General features: G+C 44.8%; 2 protein-coding genes across 33 annotated transcripts in view; one reads left to right on the top strand and one right to left on the bottom strand.

The window, feature by feature from the left end:
- The window catches only part of LOC110502310 (suppressor of tumorigenicity 7 protein homolog), a 104,471-nt gene extending 103,457 nt beyond the window's left edge, over positions 1-1,014 (top strand). For all 32 annotated transcript variants that reach the window (XR_016489318.1, XR_016489312.1, XR_016489313.1 and 29 more), the window contains one exon: positions 685-1,014. Coding sequence is in view for 23 of the 32 variants with exons in the window: in XM_090212177.1 (XP_090068303.1) it covers positions 685-780 (96 nt within the window). In the remaining 9 variants the exon portion in view is untranslated. The remainder of the gene's footprint in view (positions 1-684) is intronic.
- Positions 881-15,192, bottom strand: wnt2 (wingless-type MMTV integration site family member 2). Its single transcript, XM_021576610.3, has 5 exons — positions 14,765-15,192; positions 14,087-14,307; positions 8,034-8,311; positions 7,384-7,648; positions 881-1,710 (listed from the first exon to the last, which is right to left on the bottom strand). Exons 1-5 carry the CDS (start codon positions 14,845-14,847, stop codon positions 1,505-1,507), a joined length of 1,053 nt encoding a protein of 350 aa, XP_021432285.3. The 5' UTR covers positions 14,848-15,192; the 3' UTR covers positions 881-1,504.
- Between the last annotated feature and the right edge of the window lie 1,558 nt (positions 15,193-16,750).

Here is a 16,750-nt window from a genome sequence, read left to right as displayed (position 1 = left end):
GAATCATGTCAGATCAGTGGGTTCTCCCAAGGAAAGACGGAAGGAAGTAAAGGTGCATCTTCAAAGCATTGGAACAGGGCCTCTCTCCCTCTTAGCATGTAAACAAGGTGCTTGTTCCAGCTCTCTCCATCTCTCCCTGACAGCCTTTTATCTGCCATCAGACAAAGCCAAACCTCCATCACCCTCAATCCCTCTGAGGGAGCCCCTATCCCCCACACTGCATGTTGCCAAAACACATCAGAGAGGAGAGAGAGGGATGAGAGCGAGGGTGGTGTGAATAGAAAGAGAGGGAGCAAAATAACATCAGAGGAGATGAGGATGAAGGAGAGATGAATGGGGAGCTGACAGAGAGTCCACTACCACTCTTAGGGGTTAGAGCACAGTCAGTAGTCAACATACCTGGTAGACAAGTTCTGGTTCTGCCCCATTGAGCACAGTACTTAAACTGGCATCCTATGGTGCTCCTATCATGGTCCTCTAGCTATCATTTGAGGCCAACGACAACCCACAGTAGCTACCTTGAAATGCGCAGAGCTTCAGTAAAGATGGGTACATTCTCAACTGGAATGTTATGGTGCACCTATCTACATACAGTACCTTGACATGTTCAGGAAGAAATCTGGTTGCAATGGTTCCACTAGGAATTGGCGTGTGTGTTCTAACATCATGTCTCTCTGTATGTAGTTTCTTAGCACCCTGTTTGCTCCTCTGAACTTCATCATGGAGAAAGTGGAGAGCATCTTGCCATCCAGTCTGTGGCACCAACTCACACGCATCTGACTGGACTAGACTGAACCAGACTGACTGACACACCCTTTGTGCCAAGATCATGGATTAGACGGACAGAGAGGATGGAAGAGAAGAGAAAAGGGAAACATTCTGAATCGGTTTTGACTTTATTTGATATGTTCAATTTTGTTATCAAATCATGTAAAAAAAATAGTTTTTTTGTTGTACAAAAAAAAGGTGCTCAATTGCCATCATTAAAAAAGTGAAGAAAAAAAACAAAATAAAGGACTATGTGTATTGCTGCAACTTCTACTACACAATTTAGATTGTCAAGCATATATCACAACTGTAATAAATATTCCTGTGGGCCATGGAACATAAATGGCGGTCAGGTGACTAAAGCATGTCCTGGAACTGGCTGGTTGAGGACAGGGGTGTATGGTCAGGTCTGCTATCAACCAGTTTCCATAAACTATACACTCAACTTTCTTTTAAATTACATAAAGTTTGTATTTACATATACAAATTTGAATACATTTCAGAAATGTTTTGGGGTTATTGAGAGAGCAAATAAATATAATGGAATGTGAGGGAAGAACAACATTAGATTGTAAGGTGTTCTTGGTGCAATAGACTACAGGTGCAAGTCAGACTGATTTGGCGTTATGTCCAAAATCCACCCTATTCACTAGTTAGCTACTCAAAAGTAGTGCACCATAGGAAATAGGTTGCCATTTCAGACCAAATCTGGATAAGAGGTTGGTTGGTGGTATAGTCATGTTTGGGCCTTGCAGGTGTGCACGTCCATCTCCTGGTTGCAGTCCCGGCAGTGCACAGCGCAGCACCAGTGAAACTTGCACTCACACTTGGTGGTGCGGCTGACGCGTGTTGTATCGTAGCCCCGGCCGCAGCACATAACCTCACAGCTGTCTACGGCGCGAGACGTCCGGTTGCACACCCGCCCTCCTGTCCCCACCGATCCTGGCGAGGGAGAGAAATAATGAATCAAATCAGAAGAGACACAATCAGGTATATATTGGTATATGGTATATATTCTGCCTGTATATTGAACCAGTAAGATTTTTTTTACCTTGTGATCCACATACAATCCTTATCAAATGTGCTTATAACATGCCAAATAGACTAAATCTAATCTTTAGCTGCAATGGAGTGATTGTTGGCAAACAGCGGTCTAAGCCCCACTACCATACAGGTATTGACATCATTCCAATAGAATGCAGTGTCCTCAATCTTAACTGGATGAGACGGTGAGTGATAGAGTGAGCAAGGCGTGGAGGAGCGGGGAGATGAGGAGGGAGTGAGGGATAAGAGGATGAAGGGAGACAGGATGAGCGATCGATGATAGGAGCCATCAGCTGGTAGTCAGGTTCTTCATCAGGTGTTCATTTTACACCCTGGCTGGCACTCACTGTCACTGTCACACACACACTCCTGCACCTCTTCTCAGAGTGACCATGCAAAGGAGCCTGGCAGGCTTATTGGACTCTCAGAAATCATCCCATAATACAATTAAATTAGATCAATATTTACTATTTATTTGAGGCCTCAACTCAAACCTCAATGGGGTGCATCTCAATAGTCTAAAGTAGCTTCCTTACCTCCTTCCTCTGCACTAAGGTGAAAACCCTGTACACGTGACGATGAATGTCCTGACTTAAAGGGGCTAGCTAGGAGTCGATTTGGGATTGGGAACAGATCATGTCTATCTAGGGAGGAGGAGGGAGGGAGAGAGAGGGAGGTAGAAAAAGAGGGAGAGCAGTCAGGTATTGTGTCTGGGCACGATGAGACTCCACCCCCACCCGACAACGTGTCCGCCTCTCCGTCAGTCATGGTATGCTGCACAGCTAGGGTTGACATCAAGGACAGACTCCACCCCCCTTCTCTCTCTCCCTCTTCTCTCCTGGCGTCTGCTTATTGAATTAAGATGAGGGGGCGCCGAGAGATGAGTTTAGCACCTGAGCCTCCATGGGGCCGAGGGAAATTGATTTCACACTTTGGAGAGGCACAGGGGGGTGCAGTCTCTACAGTATCTGTCTCCCAGGGCTCTGTGTGTGTGTGTGTGTGTGTGTGTGTGTGTGTGTGTGTGTGTGTGTGTGTGTGTGTGTGTGTGTGTGTGTGTGTGTGTGTGTGTGTGTGTGTGTGTGTGTGTGTGTGTGTGTGTGTGTGTGTGTGTGTGTGTGTGTGTGTGTCATCCAAGATGACTGGAGCCAATGTCTGTGGAGAGAGGTTCTCATGAGAGGGGCCATGATCAGTGAGCTCACCATGCTTACATGTATACAGGCCATAAAGACCCTTCATATAAAGCAGGCAGACTGGAGTCGAGGCGTTCATTTACTGTTCTATTGAATGTTATAATGGGCAAAACAAGTGACCTAAGAGACTTTGAGCATGGTATGATCGTTGGTGCCAGGCACGCCGGTTCCAGTATCTCAGAAATGGTCGCCTCCTGGGCTTTTCACGCACTACATTGTCTAGTAAACAAATAACATCCAGTCAGTGGCAGTAGTGTGGGTGAAAAACAGTTAATTGATGAGAGGTTGAAGGAGAATTGTGCAAAATAACAGGCGGGCCACAAACTGACAAATAACGGTGCAGTAAAACAGTGGTGTGCAGAAATGCATCTCGGAATGTGCAACTCGTCAATCCTTGTCACGGCTGTTGCAGCAGACGTTCTACCCCGATCAGCTAAAAAACAAGAAGAAATGGCTCCAGTGGGCACACGTTCTCCAACACTGGACAATTGAGGAGTGGAAAAACAATGCCTGGTCTGGTTCCTCTTGCATCATGCTGATGGCAGTCAGGATTTGGCGTAAGCAGTCCATGAAGGTGGTGTACTGGTGTGAGGAATGTTTTTCTGGCACACGTTAGGTCACTTGATACCAATTGAACAATGATTGAACGCCACAACGTATCTTAACATTTTTGCTGACCAGGTGTATCCATTCAGGAGGCAAAGGGGGTCAAAACCAGTAATAGATGAGTGTACCAAATAAACTGTCCGAGGAGTGTATACAGTGCATTCGGAAAGTATTCAGACCCCTTGACATTTTCCACATTTTGTTACGTTACAGCTTTATTCTAAAATGGATTAAATCATTTTTCCCCTCATCAATCTACACACAATACCCCATGACGTAGCAAAAACAGCTTTTTAGAACTTTCTACAAATGTATTAATAAGAAAAGGATATCACATTTACATAATAGACTTGTCCCGAAGCCACTCCTGCGTTGTCTTGGCTGTGTGCTTAGTGTCATTGTCCTGTTAGAAGGTGAACCTTTGCCCCAGTCTGAGGTTCTGAGCGCTCTGGAGCTTTCTTCAAGGATCTCTCTGTACTTTGCTCCGTTCATCTCTCCCTCAATCCTAACTAGTCTCCAAGTCCCTGCCACTGAAAAACATCCCCACAGCATGATTCTGCCACCGCCATGCTTCACCGTAGTGATGCTGCCAGGTTTCCTCCAGACATGACGCTTGGCATTCAGGCCAAGAATTAAATCTTGGTTTCATCAGACCAGAGAATCTTGGTTCTCATGGTCTGAGAGTCCTGTAGGTGCCTTTTGGCAAACCCCAAGCGGGCTGTCATGTCCCTTTCACTGAGGAGTGGCTTCCGACGGGCACTCTACCATAAAGGCCTGGTTGGTGGAATGCTGCAGAGATATTTGTCCTTCTGGAAGGTTCTCCCACCTCCACAGAGGAACTCTGGAGCTCTGTCTTAGTGATAATCGGGTTCTTGGTCACCTCCCTGACCAAGAGCCTTCTCCCCCGATTGCTTAGTTTGGCCAGGCTGCCAGCTCTAGGAAGAGTCTTGGTGGTTCCAAACTTCTTCCATTTAAGAATGATGGAGGCCACTGTGTTCTTGGGGGCCTTCAATGCTGCATAATTTTTTTGGTAGCGTTCCCCAGATCTGTTCCTTGACAATCCTGTTTCGGAGCTCTACGGACAATTCCTTTGACCTCATGGCTTGGTTTTTACTCTGACATGCATTGTCAACTGTGGGACCTTATATAGACAGGTTTGTGCCTTTCCAAATCATGTCCAATCAATTGAATTTATCACAGGTGGACTCCAATCAAGTTGTAGAAACATCTCAAGGATGATCAATGGAAACAGGATGCACCTGAGCTTAATTTCAAGTCTCATAGCAAAGGGTCTGAATACTTATGTAAATAAGGTATCTGTTTTTCATTTTTTATAAATTTGCAAACATTTCTAAAATGTTTTCTCTTTGTCATTATGGGGTATTGTGTGTAGATTGATGATACATTTTCAAATAAGGATGTAACATAACAAAATGTGAAAAAAGTCCTCTCCTTGTTTCCTTTTCTTCAATTGTGCTGACGTTAAATACCTCTGGTGGGTGTTCAACATACTGCCTTCACCTATCCTCAGTGGTGGGTGTTCACCATATAGCCTTCACCTATGCTCAGTGGTGGGTGTTCACCATATAGCCTTCACCTATCCTCAGTGGTGGGTGTTCACCATACTGCCTTCACCTATCCTCAGTGGTGGGTGTTCACCATATTGCCTTCACCTATCCTCAGTGGTGGGTGTTCACCATATAGCCTTCACCTATCCTCAGTGGTGGGTGTTCACCATATAGCCTTCACCTATCCTCAGTGGTGGGTGTTCACCATACTGCCTTCACCTATCCTCAGTACTGGGTGTTCACCATACTGCCTTCACCTATCCTCAGTACTGGGTGTTCAACATACTGCCTTCACCTATCCTCAGTGGTGGGTGTTCACCATACTGCCTTCACCTATCCTCAGTACTGGGTGTTCAACATACTGCCTTCACCTATCCTCAGTGGTGGGTGTTCAACATACTGCCTTCACCTATCCTCAGTGGTGGGTGTTCACCATATAGCCTTCACCTATCTTCAGTGGTGGGTGTTCAACATACTGCCTTCACCTATCCTCAGTACTGGGTGTTCACCATACTGCCTTCACCTATCTTCAGTGGTGGGTGTTCACCATATAGCCTTCATCTATCCTCAGTGGTGGGTGTTCACCATACTGCATTCACCTATCCTCAGTGGTGGGTGTTCACCATATAGCCTTCATCTATCCTCAGTGGTGGGTGTTCACCATATAGCCTTCACCTATCCTCAGTGGTGGGTGTTCAACATACTGCCTTCACCTATCCTCAGTGGTGGGTGTTCACCATATAGCCTTCACCTATCCTCAGTGGTGGGTGTTCACCATACTGCCTTCACCTATCCTCAGTGGTGGGTGTTCAACATACTGCCTTCACCTATCTTCAGTGGTGGGTGTTCACCATATAGCCTTCACCTATCTTCAGTGGTGGGTGTTCACCATATAGCCTTCATCTATCCTCAGTACTGCGTGTTCACCATATAGCCTTCACCTATCCTCAGTACTGGGTGTTCACCATACTGCCTTCACCTATCCTCAGTGGTGGGTGTTCACCATACTGCCTTCACCTATCCTCAGTGGTGGGTGTTCACCATACTGCCTTCACCTATCCTCAGTGGTGGGTGTTCACCATACTACATTCACCTATCCTCAGTGGTGGGTGTTCACCATACTGCCTTCACCTATCCTCAGTGGTGGGTGTTCACCATACTGCCTTCACCTATCCTCAGTGGTGGGTGTTCACCATATAGCCTTCACCTATCCTCAGTGGTGGGTGTTCAACATACTGCCTTCACCTATCCTCAGTGGTGGGTGTTCACCATATAGCCTTCACCTATCCTCAGTGGTGGGTGTTCACCATATAGCCTTCATCTATCCTCAGTGGTGGGTGTTCACCATACTGCCTTCACCTATCCTCAGTGGTGGGTGTTCACCATACTGCCTTCACCTATCCTCAGTACTGGGTGTTCACCATACTGCATTCACCTATCCTCAGTGGTGGGTGTTCACCATATAGCCTTCATCTATCCTCAGTGGTGGGTGTTCACCATACTGCCTTCACCTATGCTGTGACTTTAGGTCAGCGTAATGAAGGAGAGGAGAAAAAGAGGGGAGGGAACTTCAGAGAGGCCCCCCCAGGTCTACATTAGGAGTGGTTAGCTTTGATGTCGGTCAGAGGGGTTTGAGAGATATGACTTACCCTCCAAATATTCCTCCATTTTGGGGTTCCAAGCATGCAGAGGTGTAGGGGCCATCACTGTGCCCAAGGGTATGTGTGTGTGTGCTCTAGCAGGGGTAATTTATAGTGGTGCGCGGCAGGTCGGGTTTCAGCCCACAGAAGTGTGTAATGGCTCTTAAACTGGCCGACACCTGATCACCTCGGATCATCTGCTGCCTGACGGGCACCCAGGTCCTTCAGATCACACACACATTGTTTTCACTCACACACAAACACTATTTTCTTGCCGTCTCAGAAACGCACCCACACATACACTTTTCTCCCTCTCGCTCACAGGCACACCAACACATTCTCTCTGGTGTTATCCGGTGCAGCATTAAGAGAATAACCCTACTGTACAAGAGGCTGAGCGGTTACCCTGTGAAAATATTACCACATACTGAAGATATTATGGTTAAGTAGTACGGTGTTCTACTCTACAGCGAGACAGTCATGTCAGACGTCAGACAGACTGTACATCTACGTCAGTATCTCTGTCTGGACTGTGGACTAAATCTGAACACTACAAACCAGACTCACCAGACTCTTGGTCTCTTATGCAGTAGTCTGGCGAGTCCTCGAAGTAGACCAGGTCGTTCTTGCTGGGCCGTTTGAAGTGTCGCTGTGCGGTGGTGAAGCCCGTGCCATACTGGTTCATGGCCACCTGCACCGCCCCGTTGTAGCGCCGCCGCAAGTGGTCGCCCGTGCGGCGGAAGTCGGCCAAGGCCAGCCAGCAGGTCCGGACGCTGCAGGAGCCGCTCACGCCATGACACTTACACTCCAGGGACATAAACCGCTTCACCGCCTGTGTGGTGATGAGGAAGGGGATGGAGAGAGAAAGAAGTGTTGTTAGGGAGGCTAGGTGTGTATCTGGTTGGTTGGTGGTTGTGTGTCAGGTAGGGTTTGTATGTTGGTGTATGTGCACGTGTGTCTATGGAAGGAATCTACACAGGGTAATATTCTATCAAATTCCTCTAAACAAGTGTATCCCAACCCTCTACTCTTGGATCACTAGCCCTTGATTGGCACACCTGATTCCACTAGTCAACATCAAGCCCTTGATTATTTGAATCTGGTGTGCCAGTTCAGGAATACAAATATGCAAACCAACTGTTTGGAAAACACTGATCTAGATCAAATTAGTTCAGTTGGAGTCATTACTCCCCCATGTGTTTGAACTTTGAACCCACCTTTCTCCCAGCGCGGTTGTTGTGGAGGTTCATCAGAGCCCTGGCGTCTCTCTCCTTTCTCTCTTTGGCGTCTATGAAGGACTGGCTGAACCTCATGGCGTGCTCCACATGGTCGCTGCAGCCGCCCCAGTCGAACATCCCCTTGGCGTCCCGGGACGAGCCCTTCTTGGTGGGGTCACAGGAGCACGACTGCAGCTCTCCCTGGCTGCAAGCCCGGGACAGCGTGTGGACCACCCCGGCCGAGGAGATGGCGTGCACAAAGGCCGCTTCACGACTGCCTGGTAGGCATAGAGAGGAAGAGGAAGACATTGTGTGAGTGCTGAACACACACACGTAAGCAAGCTCACACTCCACATGCACACACACTACACACACACCCACTACACACACTGCACGCACGCACGCACGCACACACACCCACCACACTACACTATGCACACACAAACACACACACACACACACACACAGGGAACAGTATACACCAGAAGTTATAAGTTACATGGACACACAGTAAAGTTTACATTCACTTAAGTTGGAGTCATTAAAACTTGTTTTTTAACCACTCCATACATTTCTTGTTAACAAACTATAGTTTTGACAATTTGAGTCAATTGGAGGTGTACCTATGGATGTATTTCAAGGCCTACCTTCAAGCTCAGTGCTTCTTTGCTTGACATCATGGGAAAATCAAAAGAAATCAGCCAAGACTTCAGAAAAAAAAAATTGTAGACCTCCACAAGTCTGGTTCATCCTTGGGAGCAATTTCCAAACGCCTGAAGGTACCACATACTTTGGTGCGAAAAGTGCAAATCAATCCCAGAACAACAGCAAAGGACCTTGTGAAGATGCTGGAGAAAACAGGTACAAAAGTATCTATAGCCACAGTAAAACGAGTCCTATATCGACATAACCTGAAAGACCGCTCAGCAAGGAAGAAGCCACTGCTCCAAAACCCCTATAAAAAAGCCAGACTACGGTTTGCAACTGCACATGGGGTCAAAGATTGTATTTTTTGGAGAAATGTCCTCTGGTCTGATGAAACAAAAATAGAACTGTTTGGCCATAATGACCATCGTTATGTTTGGAGGAAAAAGGGGGAGGCTTGCAAGCCGAAGAACACCATCCCAACCGTGAAGCACTGGGGTGGCAGCATCATGTTGTGGGGGTGCTTTGCTGCAGGAGGGATTGGTGCACTTCACAAAATAGATGGCATCATGAGGGAGGAAAATTATGTGGATATATTGAAGCAACATCTCAAGACATCAGTCAGGAAGTTAAAGCTTGGTCGCAAATGGATCTTCCAAAGGGACAATGACCCCAAGCATACTTCCAAAGTTGTGGCAAAATGGCTTAAGGACAACAAAGTCAAGGTATTGGAGTGGCCATCACAAAGCCCTGATCTCAATCCTATAGAAGATTTGTGGGCAGAACTGAAAAATCATGTGCGAGTGGGAATGACCCACTGGGAATGTGATGAAATAAATAAAAAGGTTAAATAAATCATTGTTTATTCTGACATTTCACATTCTTAAAATAAAGTGGTGATCCTAACTGACCTAAGGCAGGGAATTTTTACTAGGATTAAATGTCAGGAATTGTGAAAAACTGAGTTTAAATTTATTTGGCTAAGGTGTGTGTAAACTTCCGACTTCAACTGTATGAATAGGCTTACCTAAAGGCCATGACTAATGCACACAAACTCATTGCACAAACATACACCGAGTGTACAAATCATTAGGAACACCTTCCTAATATTATGTCAAATTGTCTGGATGTCCTTTGGGTGGTGGACCATTCTTGATACACACAGGAAACTGTTGAGCATGAAAAACCCTGCAGCATGGCAGTTCTTGACACAAGCCTGGCACCTACTACCATACCCCGTTCAAAGGCACTTCCATCTTTTGTCTGGCCCATTCACACTCTGAATGGCACACATACACAATCCATGTCTCAATTGTCTCAAGGCTTTAAAAAAAATCCTCCTTTAACATGTCTCCTCCCCTTCATCTACACTGATTTGAAGTGGATTTAACAAGTGGCATCAATAAGGGATCATAGCTTTCACCTGGTCAGTCTATGTCACGGAAAGAGAAGTTCTTAGTGTTTTGTATACTCACCGTATAAGTTACACAAACCGACAGATAAACTGTAAATTGTATCCAGCCAGTATCCCATAAAGATGCATAACCACTACAGTGTGTGTGTGTGTACTGTACACAGTAAACATTATGTAAAAATGTCTTGCTCGGGGGGTTCACAGTTTAAATAGGATCCTGTAAAAACAAAGAGCTAGCTATTGGTTGAGGTTGGGGTACCTGCATGGAGACTGTTTGTTACTCTTTCAAGTCTTTTATTTAAGGCATGGCAGTGTTTTGCTTTATCTAACACCAAGATGGGAAAACAGGTGAAATTGACCAGCAATGCTCTGTGATAAAATACCCCTGACTTCTCTTCTAACTGATGAGAGATCTGTGGGATCAAAGACTATGGATAGTGAAGGAGGGGGGGGGGGGGGGGGTGCGTGCGTGTCTGAGATCAGGAAACGCCAAACTTCAGTTCACAATGCTCTGTTTTTATGTCAAGATGTTCTCTCACACACACACACACACTCACTGTGTGTGCGCCTGTGAATGACTGTGAATGTTTCATCTGGTTAATGAGGAGATAAACCAAAGGATGAGAACATGAAACCATCCAAAAAAAAAGAAAACTCAGTAATTGTTTTAAATTAGCGTCCTGACATTGACAATAAGTAGCTTCTCACGGTGCCACAGCAATAATGCTGCCAATCAGAGCAGCTTCCTAATGTTGTGTGACACAACCAGAGCCGAGTCTGGGAGGTCTGAATACCAAAGGGACGATTAAAGAACCAAATTACACGCAATTCTCAGGGTCGGGTTCCTGGACACAGATTAAGCCTAGTCCAGGAGTAAAAAATAAATACGTTGAATAGTGAATCGCCATTGAACATGATTTTTAGTCCAGGACTAGTCTTTCTGGGAAACTGGCCATTAAAGTTCCGCCTTGGAATAACTTAGGGCCTATAGGAGCCGGAGGACTGGGACATGATGCCCAATAGAATTACCCATTTTATTTCTATGATCACCCCCATCGTGGAGTGGATCCTCACATTTATACCAATTAAAAAGAGATTCCAACGTGGAGAGAAGTTAGACTAATTCGAGATGGGAGTTGACACACTTATTCTTGACTCCCCACATTTGTCAGCTGTGGCAGTTTTATAAGCATGTAGAGCACTGGACCTGATACCGATCAGAGCCAATAGTGTGTGATTGCGGCACGCAATTCAGGCTGTTCCTGCATGTGGACACTCCCCCCCCCCCCCGAGCATCCAATTGGTTCCTGAGTGAACGTCCCCCCTCGAGCATTCCATTGGTTCCTGCATGATTGTCTATATAATTAAAATGTGGAGAAAAATAAATAAAGGGAAATAAAAGTATTATCCAAGTTTTTAGGGGTGAAGAACACTGTCTACCGGTGTACTAGCTTGCTACCGATGTCGCCCCCGCCTCCCACCTGCTGTGTACCGGAGTTCTAACTACCTAGCTAGACAAACACCTACCAATGCCATTGTTAACAGAACTGCAGGAAAGCAGTACCCAACAGGCGGGGGCGAAGGACACAGTCTACCGGTGTTCTAGTTAGCTACCTACCCCACCTGCTGTGTACCGGTGTCGTATCCTAGCTAGCTACCTATCCCGCCTGCTGTGTACCGGTGTCCTAGCTAGCTACCTACCCCACCTGCTGTGTACCGGAGTCCTAGCTAGCTACCTATCCCGCCTGCTGTGTACTGGTGTTGTGTTCTAGCTAGCTACCTATCCCGCCTGCTATGTGCTGGTGTCGTGTTCTAGCTAGCTACCTACCCCACCTGCTGTGTACCGGAGTCCTAGCTAGCTACTTATCCTGCCTGCTGTGTACCGGTGTCATGCTCTAGCTAGCTACCTATCCCGCCTGCTATGTGCTAGTGTTGTGTTCTAGCTAGCTACCTACCCCACCTGCTGTGTACCGGAGTCCTAGCTAGCTACCTATCCCGCCTGCTATGTACTGGTGTTGTGTTCTAGCTAGCTACCTACCCCACCTGCTGTGTACCTTAGTCCTAGCTAGCTACCTATCCCGCCTGCTGTGTACTGGTGTCATGCTCTAGCTAGCTACCTATCCCGCCTGCTATGTACTGGTGTCGTGTTCCAGCTAGCTACCTACCCCACCTGCTGTGTACCCGGAGTCCTAGCTAGCTACCTATCCCGCCTGCTGTGTACTGGTGTCATGCTCTAGCTAGCTACCTATCCCGCCTGCTATGTACTGGTGTCGTTTTCCAGCTAGCTAGCTACCCCACCTGCTGTGTATCGGAGTCCTAGCTAGCTAGCACATAGTGTCGTTCGCGCCCGCCTGCCAAACACCTGCCCTCACTAACAGAACGGAGGACACTGTCTACCGGTGTCCTAACTAGCTACAGTTGTCACCCCTGTGGGGTTTATTGGCGGTTGGCGCCATCTACTGTATAGGAGAGCTGCCGCCTCCTGCCTGTTTACTGGAGTCCTAGCTTATAAAAATGGATCAACCAATAGAAGTGTAAAGAGGGGTTCCTGCAGATACAGGAATGACCACATGCAGGAACACCCCGAATTGCGTGCCGCAATTACACCCTTCTCATCAGAGTAGCAGCAAGCAGGCACGTCATATTGATACATCTAGAGCTGTAAAGTGAGACAATGTATGGAATGCAATGAAAGCACACGGGGAAAACATCTGTCAAAGAAGAACATGAATTTCACACAAATTTGTTTACTTTGATAAAGGCTAGAACTTTATAGGTTCACCACTGTTAATAATTGGTTGGGGAAAAACACATACCATATTTGCTATATATCTAGGAGCCTAGAGTCTATAGCAGATAGCATGTTGGAATTACTAGTCTATTGTTCAGAAATGCTTGTCTTGTACATGAGGACTAAGATGAGTAGACTATATTACTTTCCCAGCACACAATTTAAAAAATCATTCCAGAATATCAGCTATTTTACGTATGGTCATTTAATAGCTGCACTTTTTTTACCTGAGCAATTTAGCTAATAACATGTTCATGCTCATATTTGAGAATGAAAAATATGATATTTACTTCATATATAGGCCTACATCTTTGATTTGATCAATAATACTGAACCAAAATATAAACGCATAATGTAATGTGTTGGTCCCATGTTTCATGAGCTGAAATAAAACATCCCAGAAATGTTCCAAACACACAAAAAGCTTATTTCTCAAAAATGTGTTTACATCCCTGTTAGTGAGCATTTCTCCTTTGCCAAGATAAACCTCCACCTGACAGGTGCGGCATATCAAGAAGCTGAGGCACAATAAAAAGCAACTCTAAAATGTATAGTTTTGTCACACAACACAATGCCACATGATGTCTCAAGTTTTGAGGGAGCGTGCAATTGGCATGATGACTGCAGGAATGTCCACCAGAGCTGTTGACAGATAATTGAATGTTAATGTCTCTACCATAAGCAGAGGCAGCTTTTTAGAGAATTTGGCAGAGCGTCCAACCGTCCAACCAGCCTCACAACCGCAGACCATGTATATGGCGTCGTGTGGGCGAGCAGTTTGCTGATGTCAACGTTGTGAACAGAGTGCCCCATGGGGGCGGTGGGGTTATGGTATGGGCAGGCATAAACTATGGACAACGAACACCATTGCATTTTATCGATGTAAATTTTAATGCATAAAAATACTGTGAAGAGATCCTGAGGCCCATTGTGAGGCCCATTGTGAGGCCCATTTCTTTTAAGGTATCTGTGACTAATAGATTTATATCTGTAATCCCAGTTGTGTAATCCATAGGGCCTAATGAATTTATTTCAATTGATTGATTTCCTCATATGAACTGTAACTCAGTAAAATATTTGAAATGGTTGCATGTTGTGTTTATATTTTTGTTCAGTATAATTTAAAATGAATTTAACTAAATATGAAATTACATATTTTTACAGTAGGCATATGCATGAGTTTTTTACTCTCTCAATACTTACTACGCAGCAGTAGGCGTCCGAACAAGTTGTGTTCTCGCGCCATGGTATTGCAGTTCCAGCGGTGGTTCTGAAACTGATGTTGGCACTCCCCGATCCAGTCTTTAATCCCGGCTCCAATCGCCTGCATAACTTTGGGATGCTGGCGGCACAGCTGCCGCTGTTTGTTGATTAACCCGGGGATGTTGTCGCACATCACTTGCGACCCGAGGGTACCCATGTACCTGCATAGAAAGATGAAAGAGGTTTTGGCTTTGACCATGCAACTTTAATCTGTTTGAATGTCCTTGTGGGCTATGGTGTTTATTTATATATATAATTAAAAACTAGGCTCCTAGAACACGAATAAAGGGAGAAAAAAATTATCTGCCCCATAATGTGTCCAAATTAAAGAAACATGCATGTCTAGTGTTCTGGGGGAAACATTCGATTATTTTATACATTTACATATTTTATTGGAAATTATTATAGTTTAATTCAAATTAAACCAACGTTTACACAGATCATAGCCTGTGTCCAAAGTCATGCATTGTCTCACGCAGTCCTTGCCAATAGCGTATACTATAAAGTTTAGACTCCACTGTGTATATATATTGTTCCTAAAGCCGATAATATTTTCTACTAACTTTACATTTTCATTAGTCGTAAGTGCTATTTTCACATTCTTGAGAGTCTACTCACCACCAAGATCCGTCGACCCTTGACGTTAGCCAGCAGATTGCTACAGATAAATAAAAACATACTCCACTTGGCAATAAGTTCATATTATTAAAATGTTGTCGTTGTGCACATTCAGGCACCTGTACTGACCATTTCCATGGGTAGAAAAGAACACAGGCGCGCGTCAGACAGGAGTCTACAGCCTCTCGATTGCACCAATCAAAGTTCTGCTCTGTCTTGCATTAAAAATCGATAATCAGAAGAGGTTTACCGCCCGGGTGGAGTTTTGCGCGTAAAAAATGACAATGATTATGGTAAAGAAGCGCATGAGATATTGGGTCGATCTGAAGTGAACAAAGATTTGCAGTGTAAAGATAGGCAAATGATCGTCTGCTATCAGGTTTAAATTGCTTACACAAGGGGTGGGCGCAGTTCTGTCTCAGGAATGAGGTGAAGAAATTAGATGTCTGAAAGTATCTGTTCAGGCTAGCTTGACACCAGACACAAGCTTGGCCGATTTCCAAGCGGCAAGTTGTAGAATGTAGTACAATGTGATGCGTTAAACCCTGAGTGTTTTAACAAAAACATTTGACGTGTTTGGGAGGAACTGGTGCGCGCAAACGCGCTTAGTTATGGTTATGCCTATAACGCCCGAATGCCAAATATTCCAGAAACTCACAGCCATGACGCCATATTATGCACACAGATTAAATATTAGATGTGGAGATAGGCCCTTGATTAACCTTCCTGTTGTGTTCGTTTCATGTTAATTAATTGTTTGTTCCTGGTCCAAAATGACTGCCCCATTATAGCTGATTATAAATCCATAATATTACATATATTATCACCCTAATGTTGTGCTAGATCTTTTTATCAACTTAAGTTCTTGTGAACATTACAAGTTTTGAACTTCTAATTTGCTATTTATGGCCTGTAGGCCTCATTGACCTGAGCTCATACAACTAATTTTTGAGTAATAAAAGCATAATATATGGATTATTTTGACTATAACAAATACTCAGGTGAAACATATTGTGCTATATATTTATCACAGACTACGTTGTGTCAAAGTTTAACAAGGACTCTCTCCTCACCAGTGTCATGATCAAAGATATGATCAAGAGCCACACATACAGTATATAATTTGGTTATTGTGCTTTATATACCAGAGCTGCAGGAAAAGTTCTACATACTATTGAAACAATGTTGCGATTGTTTGTGAGAATGCCAACAGGTGTGGTTCCCATGGGGGAAATATTCTATTGGGGAAAGGTTCCCATGGGGGTTGCCATGGAAGCCAAGAAGAGGAGGTGAGGTGTGTGTGTTTGCGCTCAAACACACATGCATGTGGGGGTCTGGGAGAGGAAGTGTGTTCATCTGATGAATGGGCATGTGCCTGAACTAAATTTTATACACTAATTGTAGACTCACGCATTCATTTCTAATGACCGGGAACACCACAGGTGTACAAAAGTTAAATAAAACACCCAAAATGTAATGAAAATCATCTAAATGTATTTTGTGTGTTCAGATGCCCTGTATGGACCAAGTCATGGAACTTTATAACAATAAGATTAAATTAACTACTAATTGGTCAAATTCCACCGGAACACAGCAGGAGGGTTAATATTAGGTATATTCGTAGGCGTTAAATGCACAGATTCCTCAAAGGCCGCAACAAAAGGTGATGTGTGCATTTAAAATGGGATTATCACATTCTTTTGAACTCTTCTCAATCTGTACGATTGTCACATTGTATTTGCTTTATCTTTGATCTCCGTTTTATGTAAGCGATTTAATGTTCATCTCGTCTTTGTATCGGGAGGTCTGATCTTCTGACCGGATGAGATTAATGCTCAGATTGAAGTCACTCTCATGATCTTCGTGGAAGAATTGAACAAAACGGAAGGAAAATTCATAAAACCAATATGCCACCAGTATTAGGAAGAAACTTTGAGGCTTCATTGCTTGCTTTTTCAGCATTAAACACCACTCTATCAGGTGCAC

This window comes from Oncorhynchus mykiss, chromosome 2 (genome assembly GCF_057628025.1).
Source record: "Oncorhynchus mykiss isolate SJ-2025 chromosome 2, ASM5762802v1, whole genome shotgun sequence".
In the NCBI taxonomy this organism is placed as follows: Eukaryota; Metazoa; Chordata; class Actinopteri; order Salmoniformes; family Salmonidae; genus Oncorhynchus; species Oncorhynchus mykiss.
The sequence above is the reverse complement of the archived record's forward strand: the minus strand, read 5'-3'. Positions and strand labels throughout refer to the sequence as shown.